This window comes from Anguilla anguilla, chromosome 18 (assembly GCF_013347855.1).
Source record: "Anguilla anguilla isolate fAngAng1 chromosome 18, fAngAng1.pri, whole genome shotgun sequence".
Lineage (NCBI taxonomy): Eukaryota > Metazoa > Chordata > Actinopteri > Anguilliformes > Anguillidae > Anguilla > Anguilla anguilla.
Genome location: NC_049218.1, coordinates 2,519,237 through 2,540,914, shown reverse-complemented (window position 1 = coordinate 2,540,914; position 21,678 = coordinate 2,519,237). Strand labels below are relative to the sequence as shown.

At 41.7% G+C, this 21,678-nt stretch overlaps 2 protein-coding genes across 3 annotated transcripts in view; one reads left to right on the top strand and one right to left on the bottom strand.

Moving 5' to 3' along the window:
* Nucleotides 1–1,128: 1,128 nt before the first annotated feature.
* LOC118218022 (multiple inositol polyphosphate phosphatase 1-like) lies at nucleotides 1,129–6,519 on the bottom strand. 2 transcript variants are annotated; one of them, XR_004763354.1, is made up of 6 exons: nucleotides 5,789–6,519; nucleotides 5,460–5,654; nucleotides 3,612–3,709; nucleotides 3,226–3,356; nucleotides 2,325–2,784; nucleotides 1,129–2,280 (listed from the first exon to the last, which is right to left on the bottom strand). XR_004763354.1 is itself a non-coding variant. In XM_035400349.1 (5 exons), the coding sequence occupies exons 1-5, from the start codon at nucleotides 6,372–6,374 to the stop codon at nucleotides 2,424–2,426; spliced, it is 1,371 nt and encodes a 456-aa protein (XP_035256240.1). In that variant the 5' UTR covers nucleotides 6,375–6,519; the 3' UTR covers nucleotides 1,129–2,423. The 2 variants fall into 2 exon arrangements, 1 of the variants encoding a protein (XP_035256240.1); XM_035400349.1 differs by having other exon boundaries at nucleotides 1,129–2,784.
* A 1,376-nt stretch (nucleotides 6,520–7,895) lies between these two features.
* LOC118217997 (phosphatidylcholine:ceramide cholinephosphotransferase 1-like) overlaps nucleotides 7,896–21,678 on the top strand; it is a 28,570-nt gene continuing 14,787 nt past the window's right edge. The window contains exon 1 of the mRNA XM_035400284.1: nucleotides 7,896–8,320. The gene's annotated coding sequence lies outside the window, so the exon portion shown is untranslated. The remainder of the gene's footprint in view (nucleotides 8,321–21,678) is intronic.

The following is a 21,678-nucleotide window of genomic DNA, read 5'->3' as shown; positions in this document are numbered from 1 at the left end:
TGGGGGAATTTACCAGTATATTATATTTTTCATTTCACCTTACTGATTGCTTTTATATAATGCAAGGGCATCACATTTTACTCTGTCGACGTTAAATGTAAGTTGCGTTACTAGTGACCTGCGTTATAATTTGAGTGCCTTAAAGAATTAAAATAGGAGCGGGGAAAATGTGAAGAAAAGGAGAGTTATAAGCCAAAACTTATAAGGTTCAAAGCAGGGAAAATATATTAACCACTCATACTGACAGAACTATTTGTCCACCAGATCAGCAGTATTGACCAGGCGTCTCACTTGACGTTCGTATATTATAACTGGATAGGCTCAATTAAACATGCTATCTATTTTGTGAGGTTAACCTAATTGTGTAACGGTGTCAATTTGTTCCATGGCGCCACCTGTCAACAGTGTGCCGCACGACAGTGTTTCACTTTGTGCTTGACATGTCAAAATGTTGTCACTGTTATCAGTCTATTATTAATGTATTTAGGAATACATTAATAGGAATCTATACCTGGGTGCCAGCACAATTGTTACACAGACGATAGTTGTAAGTCTCAGTAACTGTAATGCAGGTTATACAACTGAACATTAGTAGGCCTATTAGAATTAGGCTATTCCGTTTAAAATAGTTTGACAACCACAAGGAAAAGGGAGCTTCATGGAGCCTAGGAGATTGCTCACCGAAGTGTAAAATCTTGCAATTCATCCTCAGAATGTAGCTTGTGTGGAAGGGCCAATCGTTTTAAAGGAATAAAATGCATTTAATCATTACAGTTGTCTACCATAATTTACATAAACAGGTATTTTTAATTGTACCTGATGACAAATGGGTTACAGTTTGTGTCAAGGAGAGTTGTAGTTATCTGAAGACTTCACTGTCTGTATAAATGTGAATTTCCCATTGTGCAAGATCAGGACCGCTCTTAATGAAACCAAATTGCTGTTTTAATATATTGCACACAACACCTTATATTTGTGAGTCTCTTGATGACAGCATGCCACTCCAGCCAGTATGAAGACCCCGTATGCAGGCCAATACATAGACTGGGGACGAGATCAAGAGAAATAACTTTCATATGGCTTTCAAATAATTTCCACAGATGGTCACTTATGCATGCAAACCAGCCAGTTGTTTGTAGTGTATTTTAATTAAACCAAATCTGTATCACATTATTTGCTTTCTTTCAAAATGCGGAGCTTGCGGGAATGAAATGCCGGGAGAAATTACTGAAACAGAGGAGTTCACATTTGCAATGCGGAATATGACCGACAAATCACATTGCCCAGCCAATATGAAGTTGCATAAAAATGTGTTCATTAGAATCCATAATCAACACTGTTGTGATAGTTAACCGGGCTCTGTGCAACAGATGGTAGCGATGGAACCCATATTCCCGTGGACTATAATGACGTGTAGTGGTAAAATGCCCACAGGCAGACCAGCCTAGCAGGATCTGACTCACTGACCGGCACTGTTGTAATATAGTTGTAATATAAATGCAGATGTTGGAAATTTTGCCTCGTACCATTGTTTGATATGATACAAAATTTGATCAGTACAGGGGGAAAAACAACCAATTTGACACACATTTGGGTCAACTGTCCCAACAATTTGGCATTTAACTGTAGATCTGTTAGGAAAGAATAACATACTTCAAGTTACCGACAGTTCCTCTCAACACCTTGGAGAGCACAGGCAAACAAATTTTTTTGCTGAAAAAACAGACATATATCCATTGATGGTGCACAATAGGCTTATATTCAAATATAGAAATCAAATTTAAATATAGATATTTAAAATACAGAATTTAAATATCAGAGAGTACCAAAAACATTGGGGAAAATAGGCTTGGAGCTCGAAGGGTGAAACTTACTTGGTTGGCTGGGTTACGAGGCTAATTCAAGCCACGATGATCAAAGTCAAAGCCCAAAAACAATATTTGTTTTAGAAAAAGGCTAACTGGCTATTTTCATTCATGTAGTCAGAGCAGAAACACAAATATGACTACAACCTTGTTGTTCAACCAAACGGTTCTGTTCAAATTTGCTCAGTACAGACATAGACTTTGATCCCTGGCCAAACGCAGTCACACATCGACACCAGTCACCAATAAAAGCAGATGGTTTGCAGCAGGTACATTTTTTTTGAAGTGGAAATCCTATGACCTCAAATATGCACAGAATTGAAATCTTAACTTAATTACCCTGTCTTAACCCTCAATTGACTTATGGATATCTCAAAGATACAGTCTATTATTCATCCTATTGTTCTCTAGCTTTCCTTTTAAAATGTCTTGTTTTAGTATATGTAAAGTTTAACTATGGCTTATTGCGTTATTACAAAGCACTTTGATCCTGTGGTCTGAAAATCACTCAAGAGAAACTATTATTATTATTATTATTATTATTACTCCTCCTCCTCCTCAGGTGTGTGAGGGCAGCTCACATTCCTTCTTGAAGCTGCAGCCCTGCAGAAGCTGCTGGTAGGCCTGTGTGACCGTGTGGTACAGCGGGGCAGGGTGGGGGATGTTGGGGAAGGGCAGGGGCCTCTCGTTGAGCAGGGCCTGCAGCCGGAGCCCCGCCGGGCAGTCGTACAGCACCAGGACCAGGTTGGCGGCGTAGGGCACGACGAGGCCGCTGCGGAACGCGCGGCTGCGCTGTGCCGCGTAGTTGCTGGAGTTGAGCGGCAGCTCGTCCTGGAACAAGCCCAAGAGAGTGAGGAGAGGCAGGAGGGTCTCCGCGTGGCCCATCTGGACCGTGACAGCCTCTGTCACCTCACCAAACCTGAAAGAACCAATCAGGAAGCAGCGGTGAGACAAACCACAAAGGGAAACACAGGTCTAAGAGGAGACCGGTTTCAACCAATGAAGTAATTCCCTCACAGTGAACATCTTTCTTATCTACATTATTAATTACTTTTGGAAACATTAGAATTTCATAATTCAGAAATGTGCCTATGGATACCATTTATTTATTAGGCAGACTAACAATCAGGTATTTTCTTTAATGACCGGCAGAAGCAACAGAGATATTCAGAAACCACACCAAACATTTGCTGGAGTAAGACCAGTGAAGGTGTTCAGTTTTCAAACTTTCATCAACTCAGCTCTTTGGTTCAAGGTCTCCAGTGTAACTGCTCTTCAGACATATGGTATCTTTCCACCAATGACACTGTTACAGCAGCTAAATAAACACATCGGTTACCCACAGTCCTCTCAAACCTACCTGCTTTCATTGGCAACCCTATCAAGACGACTGAACATGTCATGAAAAAGAGAGCAGCTGGACTTGCGATTGATATCATGACCATATCCCCTTTTCCAGAACTGTTTTAGGTCACTCATATATTCCAACACCTGTCAATCAAATAATAGTTACTCATTAAGTCAGTGTGTAAAAGTCTTATTGACAATTTTACTAAATCCTACTAGTCATGGCACTGCAAAAAAAATTTAAATAAAATGTCAAATAATACTGGCAAATAACTTCCAACCATAACGCACACACACAAAACATATATATTAATATATTATGTATGGTTATATAAATTTATGTTTTATGACTACTAACTGCTCAACTCAATACCCTGTTCCATGCTGTATTTTGAATACCTGGGCATCCTCTTCATCAAACAATATGCACCACGGTGAATTCTCAGTTTTGATAGCAAAATCATAAGCACACAGGAGGAATGCAGCCTCCACCAAATCTGTGGAGAAAATGGCAGCATACTTCAGACAGTTTTAATATTGAATTCACCACCAGAATGCAATTTTCCCACTTATAACTGTGTATTTTCTTCTTGCTGACTTGTTAAAACATTTCTTCTCATGTGCTTTTTATTTGAGACTACCAAGCATACTTCCATTACAGTGTAAATCTGTGCAGGTACCACTTTAAGGTCAATAAATGATCCTGCTTCATTCCTAATTTGTACATATCGCATCTGATCACGATTGGATCGGCCCGTCACATGACCGCAGCTTCTTGTGACAAACAGGGAGCGCTCAGACTGTCCTGCACGTCTGCAGTATGTGCAGTCAATCGCTGCCTCTTTCCTGTCCGCTGAGCCTCCAGGGCACTGGAAGACTGAACACCCTGTGCATCTGGCACAGTCAGACTGAAAGGGTCCTGTCCACCAGAGGAGGCGCTACTGCCTGGCGAGGTGGGGAAAACCCAGCGGGCAAAAACTGGACGATGCTAATGCACTACTGCCCTCTGTGGTACTGCCAGGCACTGCCACGGCACGGGTTTGGCATACAGTAAAATGGCCAGTGTTAATTCAACTCAAACAGAGTACATACAAGTCCAACTGGGACCATATGTACTCAGTGAGAGTTGATTTAACACTGTATATGTGACGGCGTACTGTAAGAGCTGTGTAGCATATCCCTGTAGTAGCTATAACAGGGCCTCAATGCAAAGCCCCACAATATTAATCAAATAAAAGGTTGACTAAAGCAGGCAGTGTGAGCACATTCATACAGGTTCCAACCTGCAACTGTCATCAAGTATTCCTATGAAGAGCATTGCAGCACAAAGCCGTGTTTGTGCTATTAGGCACTACTGTGCAGGTATCTATTTTACCCATCAGATCCAATGTGTGATCACTTCACTTTCTTCTATATTGGAGTGTGTTCATCTGAAGGCATTTCTGCTTATACTTTCATATCTTAAAATGAATATTATCAGGTTCCCTGACCCCATTTATTCTGTTTTTTAAACTATTTGAAAACATTTTCCCATCTAGCATACAAAGTAAAATTATTTCAAATATACTTCAAGTTAGTTAAAAAAAATTTTTTTACAAATGCTGATCTGAAAAAATGTAATGTGATAAATATAAAAATGGTATTGTGTGAGAAATAACATGGAAATTCCTTTGATGCATTTTAAGTTCAGGAATTTTCTGTGTCAGATTCTGTTGAAATCTTGCCTCTGAAGTATAAAATCTTGCCTTCAAAATATAAGCAATTGTTTGTTTTTCTGTGATAATCAGCTAATTTTTCATTCACTACACTATGCACTCCTTAAAATTGATGTCAGTGTGATTAGTTGCTCTACCGAAAGGACACTCATCAGAAATACCTGAATATATAATTCAAAATTAGAGGATACCAAATGACAGATTCTTATAAATTTCAGTTGGTATCTATCCAAACACGTGTTGGTTCTAACAATTACATACAGTATGTGAGCCCTACAAGTCCATATGCTCGCATTTCGTTGATTCGTTGTAACAGTTTCAGAATAGTTTTTTACTGGAAAAGTTAAGCAATAGCATCATCTGCTGGGAAAGTATGTGTAACAGTCGATCGATATCGTTACACTTGTTTGGAAGAATTGTTTCCTCGCTGTTTGATACGGGTCAATCAAAAAAAAAAAAATTCTTAAATCAACATTGGCAGACACAAAAGGCTAATCAGAAATAAAAATATTAATGTAAAAGGCGCGAGAACCTGTCGTGATATCACTGTATGGAACTTGCAGGCGATCTGCCACTTTCTCCTGGACTCGTCTCATCTCTGGCCTTGACCTGAACAAATCCACCTCCGCGAGAGCGGTTCTGTTATTGGCCACATCGTGGATATATCTTCTGCACTGGTCAAAGAATCGCATTAACTCGTCGTTTTCTTCATGTTTAAACTGAGACTCTGTATAAAAAAAGAAAAAGAAAAAAGAGCCATTTACAGATGCTTCGTTTACATTTAGCTACATTAATGAAGCTACACATAATCAACAAATGAGAAACATTAGTAGGCTATAATGCATTAGTTTAACAGCCTACCTTCAGTTTTCCAGAAAGTCGCTAGTCCTTCTTCGAATGCTTTAATGCTGGCAACACACCTATGTTTGGAGCTGGTGAAAAACTGAAAGCGGTTATTTCGTAAATTTTCCGCAGAGATCAACGTTGGGAATGATGTGGCCAGTCGGACAGCCAAATGTCTGTGATCGTCCCGGCCTTTATCCACGATATGGCCGTCCATTTCCTCGGTATACCACATCTTCCACTGAGTCTTAAGATCCCTCAGCCAGCTTTCCGTGCCATTCGCCTTAGTTAACACAAGACCGTAAATATTTTTCATATCTTTAATATATTTTGAGGAGGGGTATCTTGTGCCATGCCTTAGGACAGCAGTAATATGAACTGCCTTGCAATCGGGCGACGGAGGCTCCACATTTGATTTGTTCACGGAGAGTATGTCATCTACCAGGTGCGGATTCACTTCTTCATATCTGCCTTTTGTACCGAAATATTTAGCAATTGTAGGTATGTTCGGATTAGCATACTGGGCATTCCCAGCCGAGCAAATAGCAAAACGACCGATAATTACATTTAAAGATGCTAACACCAAACTCAGTTTGTTTAACATTGTATTATTTAAAAATAACAACTGGGTGTAATTACCTTATTGAAACAACTAGCCTACCTTCCGTTCCACTCTAATACATATATTTAAGCCTATGCAGCTATTTGATCTGTTTGAGTGGTCCGACAAAAATTGTATTTGGTTTCAAAGTCCACTCAGCGAAATTATGGGATGTTTGTGTTTGACATTAGGCCAGAAGTCACTGCAAAAAGAATACAGTCCATTATATTTAAAGTTTACTGTTTTGCATTAATTGTAATATTTATTATATGTAGCTGTGTAGTTTAATCATGTTAACTTGACAAAAGTTTAGAAATCACATCAGTGACGCACATGCCCAAATGACACTGATTATGTGCAAAGATAATGATTGTATGCTCACTGAATTTGGCCACTAGAGAGTGCTCGTTAGTCGTGGCCTACCATATGACGACATGCCTATCGAGTACCAACTAGAACCAACTTAAGCCTCCGGAACAGCCTCGATTCTCCACGACATGGATTCAACGAGGTGCTGGAAACATTCCTTAGGGCTTTTAGTCCATGCTTACTTGATAGCATCACACAGTCCCTGCAAACCTCAACCTCATCCCAAAGGTGCTCTACCCGGAACTGTGCAGGCTATTGGCATGATGGCTTATTTTACCTCTTGATAAACTCGCTGTCAGGCACACAAACCCCCCCCCCCCCCCCCCCCCCTTCCCTCCCAACAAACAGCTCATACAGATAGACATCCGATTAATTACTGGCTCATGATTTACTAGTGATAAAAAGGTTATGTAATCTTGGAAATCCCATTTAAAACTTCAATAATTAGTCATGGAAAATGCACTGCTAATATTGTGCAACTTCCACACACAGGTTGACTTTCAGTTAAAACGGCCACACAGACATGATTACCGACCAGCAAATGATTTACCAGTTACATAATAAGGTAATGTAGGCAAAAATTCAACTGAATTTAAATAAATGGTAACGGAAAAACATTGTGAAAGCTTTCACACATACCATAGGTTGGATTTCACTCTGTATGGTCACCCATAATATCAAGATAACCAATACCCACATAAACAATATACATATAATTTCTAGTAAAATCTGTAAGATTTATCATTTCTCAATATAATAATATTTTTTTAATTATCAGGTTGAAATTCATTTTTATTCTATATATCTTAGCTAAAAAAAAACACACAAATAACAACTTTCATCAATTCTTCAAGAAGTATATGTTGATCATAAGCACACAAAAAATAAAAAATAAAACCGAACGGACAGTATAATAATTTCTGATCTATAAATAATGCCTGAACAGCAAACGATAGTTATTCAACACAGGCTCAAAATAAGATATTCTTCTGGGAACTATACGACGGGGTGCTGGTACAGGCACAATAGCCAGCTCTGTAAATGGGCTTCTGCGCGCTCTCGATTGGGAATTTGAGTTGTAAAGCATTCCAGAATAAATGATTAACCCACATATACGACAATGTCCTTCCTTGCAGAAATGAAGGCTCCTGACTATGGATGTGACTTTGACGAAATGTATCCATTACATTGCCAATACTTGTTGGACCGTCGGAGTCTACGTAAGAACATGACGCTGTGGATTGTGGGGAAAGAAAGGAACCCACCTCCACGCGCATCAATATGAGAAAACGTGCCCGCCCACGTACAGTACGGGCAGTTACGCTACAATTATGTTTATATCCTCGTTGATGGCTAACGTTAGCATGTCGCCAGTAATATTACACCAGTCAACGAATGTGAAGTAAGATCTATTAGTAAGCGAAAGCAACTAACGTTAGAGGGAAACGTACAGACAACTACACTTTCAGCTATCTTCAGTCAGACCCAGAAGGAAATGTTCGCTGTTTACTGCTATTTTTCCAGTTGTGTCAAGATGCTGTAACGTTTAGCTAACGTTAACTGGCCAAAGCAAAAACGTGGTGAGTAACGCTTTACAAGTACATACAGTTACCTTGCAAGCAAACTAACCTTTGCTTCTATGTTAGCAAGCAAGCTGAGTAAACTAGACTATATAATCACTTTATATGTCTAATCAACCAGCTTGCTACCTAATCCCAATAAATTGCTTCAATGTGTATTTAGCCACGTTGGTGCAAAGTAATTTGCTAACACTAGCTAGCTAATGAAAAAAGCTAGCTAACTAGTCTGACTTACCTGGCTAGATAGATCGATTAGTCAGCGCTTACTGGCTGTGTTAGTTGCCAAATTGTTGCCATACTCGGTTATCCATATATCCATTAAACTATACAGGACTTTTAATCTTACGAAATGCCCATCTCATGTAGTTAACTGCCTGGAAATTTGCTGATGTATTGGTAGACTATTTCTCTAGGTTACTAAAGTTAGCAAACACATTAGCTAGGCTAGATAAGTTAGGTTTGATTATTGTTCACATTAGATAAATTGTCTATCCATAAACTAGTTGTCTGTTTTGGGGGAAAAAAACTAACATTTTCTAACGTTCTACTGAGCTATAATGTTTTACTTCTGACTACAGTCTGTTTTGTCTGACATTAAGCTGACTGGCTACTGAGCTAGCTTTAGGATGTAGCCGAAACTTACCATTGGTGTCTGTTGGCTACTCTTACAGGTATCGATTTATATTTTATTGAAGTGGTTGCAAAGACGAAACCGGTTTTCCATTAAACTAGTTTGTCTAATGGAGTATTTTAAATTTCAGTTTAAGGTATTGCAACTATGTGCTGCCATTATAGCAGGGGAAATGTTTTGCAGGTAACGCCAGGTAAATTAATGTTAATGCGCTAGCGTTGTGTCGCTCCTCACGTAAATTGTGTTTTACTGCAGCAGCCAACGTTTAACCTTAAACTAGCTAACACATGAATGCATGCTAAATGGTCAGTTGGTTAGGTAAATTGCTAAGCGCACACGATATCAAGGTGATTTATGACTTAGCTAACGCTAGTGCTAAATTGTTTGCAACAGTAGCTTCTCGCTGTGGCTATGCATAGACTAGGGAACTAACTTTAAAACAGTCAAGGCAGCTGGTTTGTGAAACAATAGCCTAACTTCAGGCCAGCGAACTACACGGTGGCAGTAGTTTACGGCCGCAGTTCGGAAAAGGTATCCTGTTCTCAGATCAGACTATTACACTAGCCACACAGCTATCACAATAGATAAGTCAGATACATGGTAAGACTGTTATCGCTGAAATGGTCCACATTTCAAGGTCTTCACCACGTTCCATTGCAATTTATGATAAGAGAATTTTTCAACACTCCTAATTTGCGCAATCCGGTGTGCGAAGCCGACAATGGTCTCACCTTTGTTAAAGTAGTTTTTCCAGATACTTTTTACATTCTGCAGTGTAATAGTATTTACATGCTCAAGTAGGCCTATGTTTTTTATCATAGGAATATTAAAGCGATAGTTCATTATCTGGAGTTTTCCTTCTTTTTTAATGGTTAAAACACGAACCCCTGAATCTACTATGTCTCCTTGAAAAGCCTGAAAGAACGTCAGAAACTCCTCAAAATATCTAAACTGGGGGCTTAACTATTCCTTTAAATTGTTTTCCGCGTGGAAAAATACTTCAACATTCTCAAGGTCTTCCAAGGTCTGTATGGCCTGTATTGTAACAAAGTGCCCGGCGGCGTGTGATGCACGAGGACAGGAGTTGAAACACGTCACACAAGTGTGTTCAGATGGCAGAACGTCGCAAATAGCTAGCATTGCTTAGCTGCTTTGTGGTCTGGCCTGACGGCATGTTTGGTAACCAACTTTGAGAAACGAGATGTGCGCTTACATTTTTTTTTACTGCCGTTTATAAATAATGAGAACCTATAACGTACTGTGTTGCGTGATTAGATTTATTGGTTTACATGTAATAATATATGTGTCCTTGTACTCACATATGTAATTTAGTGTTAAAACAAACCCTTATTTGGACATGTACATTTTCACTTTTGGTTTGATGTGTGCCAGCACTTTACTCAAAAGAGACTGTGAAATGAAATGATGGTGCGTTTAGATAAAGTGGCAGAATACTGTGCAGTGTGGCAGGCTGAAGGTAGACTGGGCCTGCACACTGTGGATATCTGCGGTCTGATGTTACAGAAGAGCGTCTGTGTTTTAAGCAGTCGGGCTGTGGAGAACATGTGGTTTTCAGTGTGACTGGCTGCTCGCTCCCCCCCCCCCCCCCCCCCCGCCTGTTTGTTGAAGTGAGCCGTTTGCACGGATTCGCAAGCCTGTACTCTGGCTTCATACGTCCTGATATTGTTTCAGAAATTATATTGAGAAGTCTGGCACATAGGCAGTCGCTGTTCAGAGTGCGGCTGAATTGGTTGCTTTCAGTCTCAGGAACTGAAGCTATAGATTTTCCTGTTTACTTGCCGCATTAGCAGACCTAACGACGCTGGACTATCAGATTTGAATTCTTGGAGCTTTTTGCCCTGGTTGTAGTTTGGCCTAGTTTATCACATTGGTTTCTAAATACAGTGTTATGCCTGGGGATTGGGTGGAATACTGTGGCACGGTTTTTTGTTTTATTTCTAATTTTTGTTTTTTTAAGCTTGTGCTTTCGAGGTTAGCAAATTATGTGCTACATAAATTCAGACCTGAGGTAAATATCAATTGAAATATTAATTGGGAAAAGTAACCATCAAAAATAATTGCGTGTAAATATAAAATAACTGAAACACATATTTAAATGCAATTATTAAGTAGTCTAATTAGTCATATTTGAATTCCAATCCCAGAGAGTAGCTTTGCAAAATATTTAAAATACATTGGACTTCCATAAACGGAATCATAGCATATGTCTGCTTAATTATTATCCTGAATTCAAGAGGTTTAAAAAAAAGTCCGTGTTGCTCCTAAGGTGAAATCCTCAAGTGATATCATGTGATATCATCACACTTAACTGATTAGAAACCACTGAGTATCTGTACATTTAAAAAATACAGGCTATATTTTCACATTTTAGGTTATCTATATTTCAATGCTTCAAAATAAAATCAGTTTCACAGGACTTGTTTTAAATGCTTTCAAGTAAAATTAGTTTTTTTATGATAAATAACTATATCAGTTATAGTATAGTATAGCATAGTATACTTATTTGAATACCTCACCTATTTGGAAAAGGCTGGCATTCCGAAATACAATTTTTGGCCCCATTCCGATGTCATTTTGGTGTAATTTTGCTGACACTCTTATCCAGAGCAACTTGCAAGAGGAAACATTCACCTGTAAAACATTCACCTGTAGAAAAAAAAAAAAAAAAAAAGGATTTTCGAATGATTATACAAGAAAATGAGTAGGCTATGTGACGAGTGTTAGAGAAAGCTTCCATCATGGTATGGTTGCTGAAGTTGTGGCTGGGCTGCATAGTCTTATGGCTGGAAACATTTAGCGTGCCTGTTGTGTCCACAGATGACATCACATGAGCACAGTGCTCGGTCTCTGTGACTCTTGGAATCTGTGCGGACTGGCGGCGTGCCACTGATGGTCTTGGCAGAGCCAATCAGGAGGGAGTAGAGCCTGGGCAAGCCCTTCCTGAAAACATTTATCTCCGTTATTTTCAAGGTGGTGGAGTTTGGCTGTTGGGACGCCCCCGTCTTTAACCGACGCGCTGGAGACGGGATCCCCCCTGCTTCCTCTCCGAGCACATGCGCGCACTGCTGTTAGATTGAAAGGCTCCTTCAGTGGTTTGTAGGTGCCCACACATGGTTTTTCCCCCTCGTACATCGTGGCTTGTCTGAGGTGGCGCTTTCATGAAATGGCTTGCAGCGCAGTTCGGCCAATAATAAAATTAAATGCATTAAAAAAAAAAAAAAAAAAATGAAATGGACTAAAATCAGAATGTAAGTTTTAAGCTTTGTGGCTGAGTGTAATCATGGTCAGTGTTTTGACAGTATCCTCTCATAGCATGGAGATGAATGGATTGAGCTGGTTGTAAGGAACAAGTATTGTTTTGCTTCCTGCGCAATATTTGGAAAGATTTTTGCCTGTGTCCCAGATCTCCCCCAGGGCCATTGCAGCACGGTTTTCTTGTGCAAATAGATCTGTAATTGGTGAGTTTGGAAGAGCAGTTATGGTCAAATCCTAGGATTGAGTGCAGAGGGCGTTTGGGTCAAGTAAGTGAGCAGACTTTTTTGAGGTGGAAAAATCCTCGAGGAATCTGTGCACGGGATGAAAGAAGTGTGATTTCTTTGAGTGCATTTGGAGTTCTGATTTGTTGGCAATTTCTTTGCACCTTCTGAATGTTTTGACTCATTGGCTATTTTGACTGCGGTGCATGTCTGCTGAGCCCCCATTTGGTGTTTGTTTTTTGGTTGTTAAGGCTCATCTAAATATGCATGCATCAGACAGGAGTTTTATTGGCTGGCCCGTCTCATTATGCATAGCTCAGTGTTCAGGCAGGAGTTTTATTGGCTGGCCTGTCTCATTATGCATGTCTCCTGGAGTTTTATTGGCAGCTGTGAACTGTGCTCCTTTTTGGTGTTACTTGGACGGTCTGTGAAGTGTTCTGCTTGGCCAGCACTTGAAAATGCCTGTGAGCTCTTCAGCTTTGGGGAAATGGCCTGTCTGACTCACTTCTGACCACAGGCCACGGACTGTCAGCTGACGTGTTATCTCTCTGTCGATATGTAATTTATTTGCGCAACAGCCTGTGTTGCAGTGTAAAACCAGCAGTTCTGCAGAGGGCAATGCCCTGCGGTGGGTTGCATGCATCCGGAGAAATGCGTGTCATTTGAGGTTACCCAGGTTTTCTAGTGCTCTGAACAATGCATAGCTATGTTCTGCCATGCAGGTCTCTCTTGTGCCCTGCTGACAAATGTTGTTGCAAAATGCCTCACAAGTCTGTAGTTGCTTTTTGTTGTAAATATAGATCTATTTTGTAGCTCTGTGTGTGTCTCCAGCGTTTCCCATAGAATGAGTTTGGTCGGCCCATCTGAATGGATTTGCCCCCACCCAAAAAGATTTTTTGGTATTTAGGTGCTTATTTCTGTAAAGAACACACTATCCTTTTGTATTTATTTTTTAAAATGTGAAAGTGAAATACTCGTTTCGCTGGGCGGCCTCCCCCCTTCGGCCTCCCCCCTCCCTCTCTTCTCTCTTAACCGGCACAAGCTTGATTTTTAAATCAAGCTTGTGGTTTTTAAACCATAAGCTTGACGGATGCGTATGTAGGCCTGTCATTTGTGAAAAGCGCAGGTGCGTGCAGCCGTTTGGGTAACTCTCACATCGATACGCAGGGGCCGGAAATGCACAGCCAACACACATCCAACAACGCTTCGGTACTGGAGAGGTCCTGGGATTCTGGGATGGTGGAATTTGGTGACAGCAAAATGGGGGGGGAGTGAGTGTAAAAGAACACGCTGAGCTATGAATAAACGAGAGCCCACCTTCAGTTTTATATTAGTGAACTTCGGCTCTGGTGCCTGAATTTGTCAGGTGCAGAAGTGCATTGTGGGTGGTGGAGTGGTTTGCTTGTGCTCAGGAGGGCAGAAGTGCATTGTGGGTGGTGGAGGGTTTTGCTTGTGATGAGGAGGGCAGAAGTGCATTGTGGGTGCTGGAGGGTTTTGCTTGTGATGAGGAGAGGCAGTTGCTCTGGCGGCAGACGCATTCCTTCCCCCCCCAGCCCCGGGCCTGCCCCCCCCCCCCAGCCCCAGCCACTGGTTACATTTAAGGCATCATGCTGTGTATGTTTTGCACAGACTCAGTGAGACCGAACTTTACGGCTATTCAGCTGATCTAAGTGGGTGTGAGCAGGTCAGCCAACCTTTTTTAAAGTCCTATCTATCTGTTAATGTAAACCTTATGCTGTCCTAAAACACAGACACAGGGAAATGCTACCCAGTGAAATCTCTTTTATACATTGAGCTTTGTATCTTTTCTCCTGTACAGTGTCTAGGAAAAATGTAAGGATGTCTAATGTCTATAAGAGCATGTGTGCTCTTTTACAGCAGTGCCTAGTTAACACCCCACAATTACCCTAACCTGAATGGTTTTGGATTTGGACTGTGGGAGGAAACAGTAGTACCCAGAGGAAACCCACACGGACACGGGGAGAACGTACACACTCAGAAAGGCCTGGAAAAATCCGATGCTACACCAGCCTGAACCCTGAGCACTGTGTTGTCATTTGAATGCACTGTAATTAAACTCCGTGTGTGCCCAAGTCTGTGCTGCAGTTCACACTGTACACCTTAGTTACAGTAAGTCAGCCGTATGTAAAAGAAGTCTTGTGACGTTTGTGCAGCTAGGACTCTCATTCTCCGGCGTGACTGGTTGTTTCGCATACTTGTGGTTACGTGCACCCCCAGTGGTATGGCAAGACCTGTGGTACGCCAAAAAATGAGTTTCACCCATACGTTGTTTCCAGCCAGCCATCCTGTGTACCTGCGGGTGCTTTAGTGTAGTGAGCCTGATCACCGATCTTCCCTCTGCTCCATTCCCCGGCCTAGTGGCTGAGGGTGGTCTGACTGCGGCCAAGTAGGACAGTCTGGCCTCTTTGGGGGGGTTCGCGCGTAGCCTCTCTCTCTCTCTCTCTCTCTCTCTCTCTCTCTCTCTCTCTCTCTCTCTCTCTCTCTCTCTCTCTCTCTCTCTCTCTCTCTCTCTCTCTCTCTCTCTCTCTCTCTCTCTCTCTCTCTCTCTCCTCTCTCTCTCTCTCTCTCTCTCTCTCTCTCTCTCTCTCTCTCTCTCTCTCTCTCTCTCTCTCTCTCTCTCTCTCTCTCTCTCTCTCTCTCTCTCTCTCTCTCTCTCTCTCTCTCTCTCTCTCTCTCTCTCTCTCTCTCTCTCTCTCTCTCTCGAGGAGACGAAGGACGTGCTGCTCTGGGGTAGTATTCCGCTCTGACTGACTGGCAGAGCGACTGAGTCCCTCCAGATACCGCGAGTACCGTCGCACCGCCAGCACGTCCACCCGTCTGCGCCGTGGCTGCTGCCAGACGGAGCCGCTTCTGTGTTTTCCCCCGTTGATCGCAGTTCCAGCCGTACTTTGGTTCTTCTGACCTGATTTCATTTGCCCTACTGAAAATTAAATGCCAGATGACTCCCGACTACAGGAAAGTGGTTTGCTGTTACCGTAGTCTGATGATCTGCCTTTGAGCTGTTGGCGACATTGCGTACGCATCTGAAGCGCTACAGAAACGAGTGTGTGATGGGGACTAAATGTTTGCTGCCATGTTTAGTCTTTGTTTGGCTCCATATTGGCTCTAATCTGTCAACTCTCTTTGCACTGAAAGGTGATGAATTCCTTTCCTCAAAACAAAATGCAGGCTATTTTACGAGAAGTTTCAATATCCAGCTGTTAACCTGAATATTCAAGAGCTCGGGCTACACTGGGGGACATGAGTGTTGTTGTTGATGATGCTGGGTGACTGGAAGGCTGGATAGAGTATAGAGTAAATGAGAGATAGGACTGTACTTCGACTGCCTGTGTGTACAACATGAGCCAAAAGAACAATAAGCAAAGCCCAGACAGGGAAGTAGTGAAATTAGCGTTACTTCTCATTCCTGGTCCGACGGTTCCTCTGGAGAGGAGCTTAAAAAAGCAGCTGCTGCTGGGGGAAACCCTCGAGACTGTGCTTCATTAACGAGTCGCGTCTACCCAGATGCTTCGGGCAGGGATTTGAGAGTGAGCAGACATGCTCACAGTCTTACTGGGCTTGGGAAGAACTTAGCCTCATCAAGGTCTACGCAGTGTGTAGAGTACAGTATAGAGCAAATGATTACAGCTGATATTTCAAGCTGCATTTAGGTTATTACTACATACAAGAGCTGGGACCCTTGGAAGAGTAGGAATGTTTCACATTCTAACATTCTAAGTCAGTATTCTAGAACTCCGCTGCTTTCAGTTACCAGTAGTGATTGTTACATCATCAGTAGAATGTTCAGCTAAGAACATTCTAATCACGTATCTGATCTTACACCTTAAAGGGTTAATATCCCGGAAATAATAACTTGATCCTGCCATGGCGCATTCTGAGTGGCGATCTCTCTTATACTGCTCTCTCCCTGTTGGAATTAAGTAAAAAAAAAAAAAAAAGAAGAAAAACACAAACAAAACTCAGCCTGGTCATGTATATATGTCATGTATATTCAATGTCTAGTATCATCCTCTGGTGTCTGGAGCTCTGTGTGTGTGTATGTATGTGTGTGTTTATCTGTGTGTATGTATGTGTGTGTGCGTGTGTGTTTTGATATTTGCTGTATCACAGATGCACATATGGTGCAGGTACATCAGTGTTTCACAGATACTAGTGTTGACAGTTCATCATGCGTTTCAGAGAACAACCTGATTAGTTAAATGAGAACAGGGGATGTTCCAGAAATGTCTGTTCCAAAGCATGCTAAGCCAACTAAGCAAAGAATATACTTTTATACATCTTATGTCATCCATGGAGATGGTGACATTATTTTTAAAGTTTGAAAACTTATTCTGACATCAGACTTCTTCCCCCCTTTCTTGCTCAGTTATCAGAAATGTTTTGCTCATTTTCAGATGGCAGTACTTCTTGTCAGCCGTTCTGATTATCAGTTCAGAGTGGCTGTCATAGTTCATCCACGTGTACCTGCGATCGTAAGGGTTATCAGCAGGGTTTAAAAAAATAAAAAAACTGATCGAAGCCTCTTACGGCCTGTCTGGTTGCGTGTCGTATTGTGAAACAAACATGAAACTGGCTGTCTTTTAAAGGTTAACATATATAGGCCTATTTTAAAATGGATGTCAGCAAACCTGTCTCAGCCACAATCACGCTGGGTAATATGGTCGAATTGCAGCATGAAATATTCCAACTAGAGCTGTGTGCAAGGGAAAAGATAGTGGCTACTTATGCATTTTGAGCAAGATGACTTCATTTTAATACGGTCAGTTGCCATATGCTTGAGATATACAATGCCTACACTGTATAAACTAAACTGCATACTATTTAATAGAAACGCTGTCTTTACCTTATGAGTTGTACAGTGAATTAAGTTAAAATAAACCTGTTTGTTCAGCAGACAACACAGACTCCGAGCTTTAAACTTGGTTGTCCAAAGCACAAAACAAAATATTTGCTTTAAATATTCTTGGAAATTTTTTTTTAATGGAAACCTTTTTGGTGTGTGTATTCTTTTTTTTTTTTTTTTCGAAAAACGGCTAATTTTTTGGAAAAAAATGTCAAAATAGAATTTGGTGCCACTCCTTACCATTAAAACTGGATCAGAATGCTGTTGCATTAGGCTGATCATACATAATCCTTCTACAGCCATGACATACAGATGGGTACAGGTGGAAGGCAGTTTATTTTAACGGTTAGGGAAATGGGCCTGTAATTCACAGGTTGCAGGTTTGAGTCAGGTGGGGCAAAGCCATTGCACCCTTGAGCAAGGTGCATAGTTGCTTCAGTAAACGTGTGGATTGTCTGTAAAAATGAGGCCGTCTCTAAGACGATAATGTGCGGTGGCTAGGCGCTAGTCAGGCCTTAATGCGCTGGGCGGGACCTGCCGTTGTGTAAAGTCAGCAGTAATTGTGGGTGTGCTTTCTTTGCACAAGCCCTTATGCATACCTACATCTGTCTGAAACGCTTTATTTTGTTGACGAAACCTGATGAAGTGTTTGTCAGTGACGAAAATGAGATGACCAAAACCCCCACCTTCATTGACAAAACTCAGACTCCGAAGCACTGACATGAGCATCGATAAAAAAGGATGGAAATGTCAGACAATTGGCCAGTTAAGTGGTGTGACACTACAATTTTACAGCACAGATTCTGTACAATGGACCATAAAGATATGATGGAGGACCCTGTCAGAATGTACAAAGGTGACGTTTGGCTCATCATATCATCGACATCTTTCATCCAATCATTAACACGCATGCATGGTGCAGAGTTTGCAAGGTTGGTACACGCACGTGATTGGATGTTTTTTTTTTACCCACGGAAAACATGGTGATCAGCGAGGTTGCCAAGTCTATGGTTTTCATGCCAAATTTGGCTACTTTTTACTAGGCCTAGTCGCTGGTAGAAAATGACTTGCTGCAAGTCGCCGTCTTTTTGGTCTATTTAGCAAATGTGCAACCGTGGAGAACGTGAGCACTCTTGGGCAACTGCTAAGGAGCGGTTTTATGCATTTTGTCCTGCTACTTACACCATTATGACATTTTCTGTTAAGGAATAAATGCCTCTTAAGTATGCGTTGATGAACAAGTGCCTCTTGAGCTTAGAAGATTTTAGTTTTTCCCTTTGTAATTTACCATTTCTTCTCTACTCGAAAGAAAATGACAGAAGGAATTGTAAAATCTCAAAAGAAAGAATAAAATAATGCCTGAAAGGCTAGGCAGTCATTTAGGCAAGCCATATTGACTTGCAATGGATGGCCAAAGCCAGCTCTGTTAGCCATCTTAGCACAGCCCACCTAACAAAGGTGTTTTTTTAAAATACCACACATGAAAATAACTAGACTTCCCAAAATTCTTACTACTACTGCCCCATGACATGTCAGCTAAAACAAAGAAAATAAACTCTCAAATGAAAGTTTTTGTAAAGTTTTGCACAAAAGAGGGCCCCTGCCATGAGGAGAAATGGCAGGACTAGAAATAAAGATACACGATTTCCTGCCTTTTATAATCCCAACAAGAAGGGTGTTGTCACGCCCTGATTGGTTAAGAGAAGAATGCATAACAGCTGTTCTTATTGATCAGTTAACAGCCAGTCTGCAAGACACTGATCAGCAGCCGATCCTCATAGCCCTGCAATCAGCCACTGAGCCACAGGAATCTCGAACTGAGTGAATACGAGATCGAGAAGAAAAAAATCTAACTAAACGAAAATGAAAGAACACACTGAAGGAAGCGAGTGCCGTAGGATATGAGTGACTGCTACACTAGGTTTGATAGGGCAGAGTGCATTTTAAACGAGTCATTTATTTTGAAGTCACACTAGAAGTCTCCTACCTGTGAGATATGTCTTTAACACTGTCAGAGTTTCATTTAGCTTGTCTTTTTACAGAAGACGCCATTTTAAGTTAGTCAGTCAGATTTTCTGTGTGGAGCTAGAGCGTGAAGTAATTTCTGGCTCTTCGTGTCACTTCCTGTGGTGGAACGAGGTGAGGATGCAAATAAAGAGATTGACGGTCAGTGATTAGGTTCTCTTAACAACTTTGAAACTAAAAAGTCTTGCATCCTTATTGCAAGTTTGATGCATCAAAGCAGGCTGTTTTTTCTGGATTTGCACCGTGTGAAAGTTAGCCATTTTGTGATCGTGACCTGACTAAGTATTATGACTCCAAACATGTACTGTTTTATATTCTTGTTGAAGCGAACTGGCCAGGCGTGCACAGGTGCAGGGAAGGGTGATCTCTGTGCAGTAACTGGGATTGTGGACTGAAGACAGTGAAACTCCAGTTGATGCAGTTGTGGTAATAGTGTGCTAACGTTCCTGGCTAGCCTCAGTCACATGTCAGCCAGGGGAAGTGGCTGCCGTTCTCATTGGCTTCCCTTCTCCTGTACTGTGATGTGATTGGGCTGTGGTCCCTGCCAGAGTGAGCTCAGTAACGTGGGCCATGGTCACGGCCATCGCTGGTGAGCAGGTCTGTGCAGAGTAGGGCTGCTCGTCTGATTAAAATGGCTGGCAAAACTGGCCCTTCAGTGAAACTCAGCGGCAGGGTGTCCTTGGCCAAGATTTTTCTTGCTGATTAGCTCGTTGGGTTTTTTTTTTTTTTTAATGTTTTTAGAATGGTAAAAAGCAGCCAGCTCTGGACAGATCTAAAGCCCTACGCACTGTTTATATTGGTGACAGTCTAAGGAAGTTCAGCAGCTGCGAGGCAGATGACGGGGAGGGTAATTATAAGGAAACTCATGATGAGGTCTCTTCCACACACACGCAGATCCCCCTTCAGTACGGCCGCTGCAGGTCACGTCTCTCTGCCTGCTACGTGCACTCTAAATCTACGTGCGCTCTAAATCTACGTGCACTCTAAATCTACGTGCACTCTAAATCTACGTGCACTCTAAGTCTACGTGCACTCTAAGTCTACGTGCACTCTAAATCTCCTGCCACTCGCAGTGGGGTGGGATATTTATTTAAGTGCTGTGTTTGCCGTCCTCAACTGACACGGATTTTTAAGAGTGAATGATCGTGTTTACAGTACATGCGAGTACACAGTCTTTTTTCCTGCCTGAGTGAACATGTTTGTCACGCGGCTGTGGGTTTTATTTAGAGGACACTCTCTCGTTCTCAGAAGTCGTGCCCGTGCCGACCTTCAACAGGAACCATTTTTAAACTCACACCTTTTATCTTGAACGAATGTTTCCTGTCCCCAGCACATTAAGACTGCACCTACACGCTCAGTTCAACAGGACTACCATCATAACTAATGGCATTGTATTTGTTTTGCAAGAGAGAAGAACTTTTGAACCACTGTTTTACAGATGATACTTTTTAGTTTGCAAAAGGAAGATAAATGAAAAGTAATTGCTTCAAAAAAAATTGTCTTTATACATTTATAAACACAAGATTGTACCAAAGACTATTTCTGGCTGATGAAAACCTGTGTTCAATGAATTTAGGAATAAGAAACAAGACAAGCATTCGTATAGGCCTAAATAACACCAGTGCTGGCATAGGGAGATTTCAACCCCTGAATGGGAGGAGCTACAGTGCACTGTCAATCACCGACTTGTTTGAACCAATCGGAATCAGATTGGTTTTGCTCTCCACAGAATAAAGGGATTGGCTTAACTTAGTCTCTCACTGACAGAATATTGTAGCTCTGCCTATTTTTGGCTCCATGAAACATCTGCCGTGGCTATATTAAACTGGAGTACTGCAGGCTATTTTTAGCTCGGCGTCTAAGAGAAGGAGAACACCTGGTCTTAATGTAGAGGTTGTTTAAATTTTTTTTTTTTTTTTTAAAAACACGTGGCGAGGTGGAGCCTGGGAACCTATGACCTGCTGACGCATGAGACTGCAGGTATGTTTCCACCGGAGAAACCGGTCTAGCGGGTTCAGATTGGGGTGGATTGTGTGAAATGTGTCTTTGAGCCTTTGTACAAAAAAAACGCCTTTGTGTCGGACACAATGACTCTATATATAGCTGAGAATTTGTAGGTTTCTAATTAGCCCCATGGGTGAGACTGCAGACGGTACCACGGTGAACACGTGGGTGCTGTTCCACAGCATGCAGTCACACCTTCAGCAGATAATAAAAAACACAGCGAGTCTGTGTTAGCCTACAGCGTGAGAACACTGGGAATCACTACACTGCGCTACGTAGCTGTGTCTGCCAATGAATGCTACCGACGGCTAATGAGGTTCGTTTGGGGGCAGACGGG

Excerpts from the sequence above, each read along its gene's own strand:
- LOC118218022 (XM_035400349.1), bottom strand. The coding sequence starts at position 6,374 with ATGTTAAACAAACTGAGTTTGGTGTTAGCATCTTTAAATGTAATTATC. Across the intron at positions 5,655-5,788 it reads GACTTTCTGGAAAACTGAAG|AGTCTCAGTTTAAACATGAA; the intron begins GTAGGCTGTTAA and ends TTTTTTATACAG. Across the intron at positions 2,785-3,225 it reads AGGGTTGCCAATGAAAGCAG|GTTTGGTGAGGTGACAGAGG; the intron begins GTAGGTTTGAGA and ends TGGTTCTTTCAG.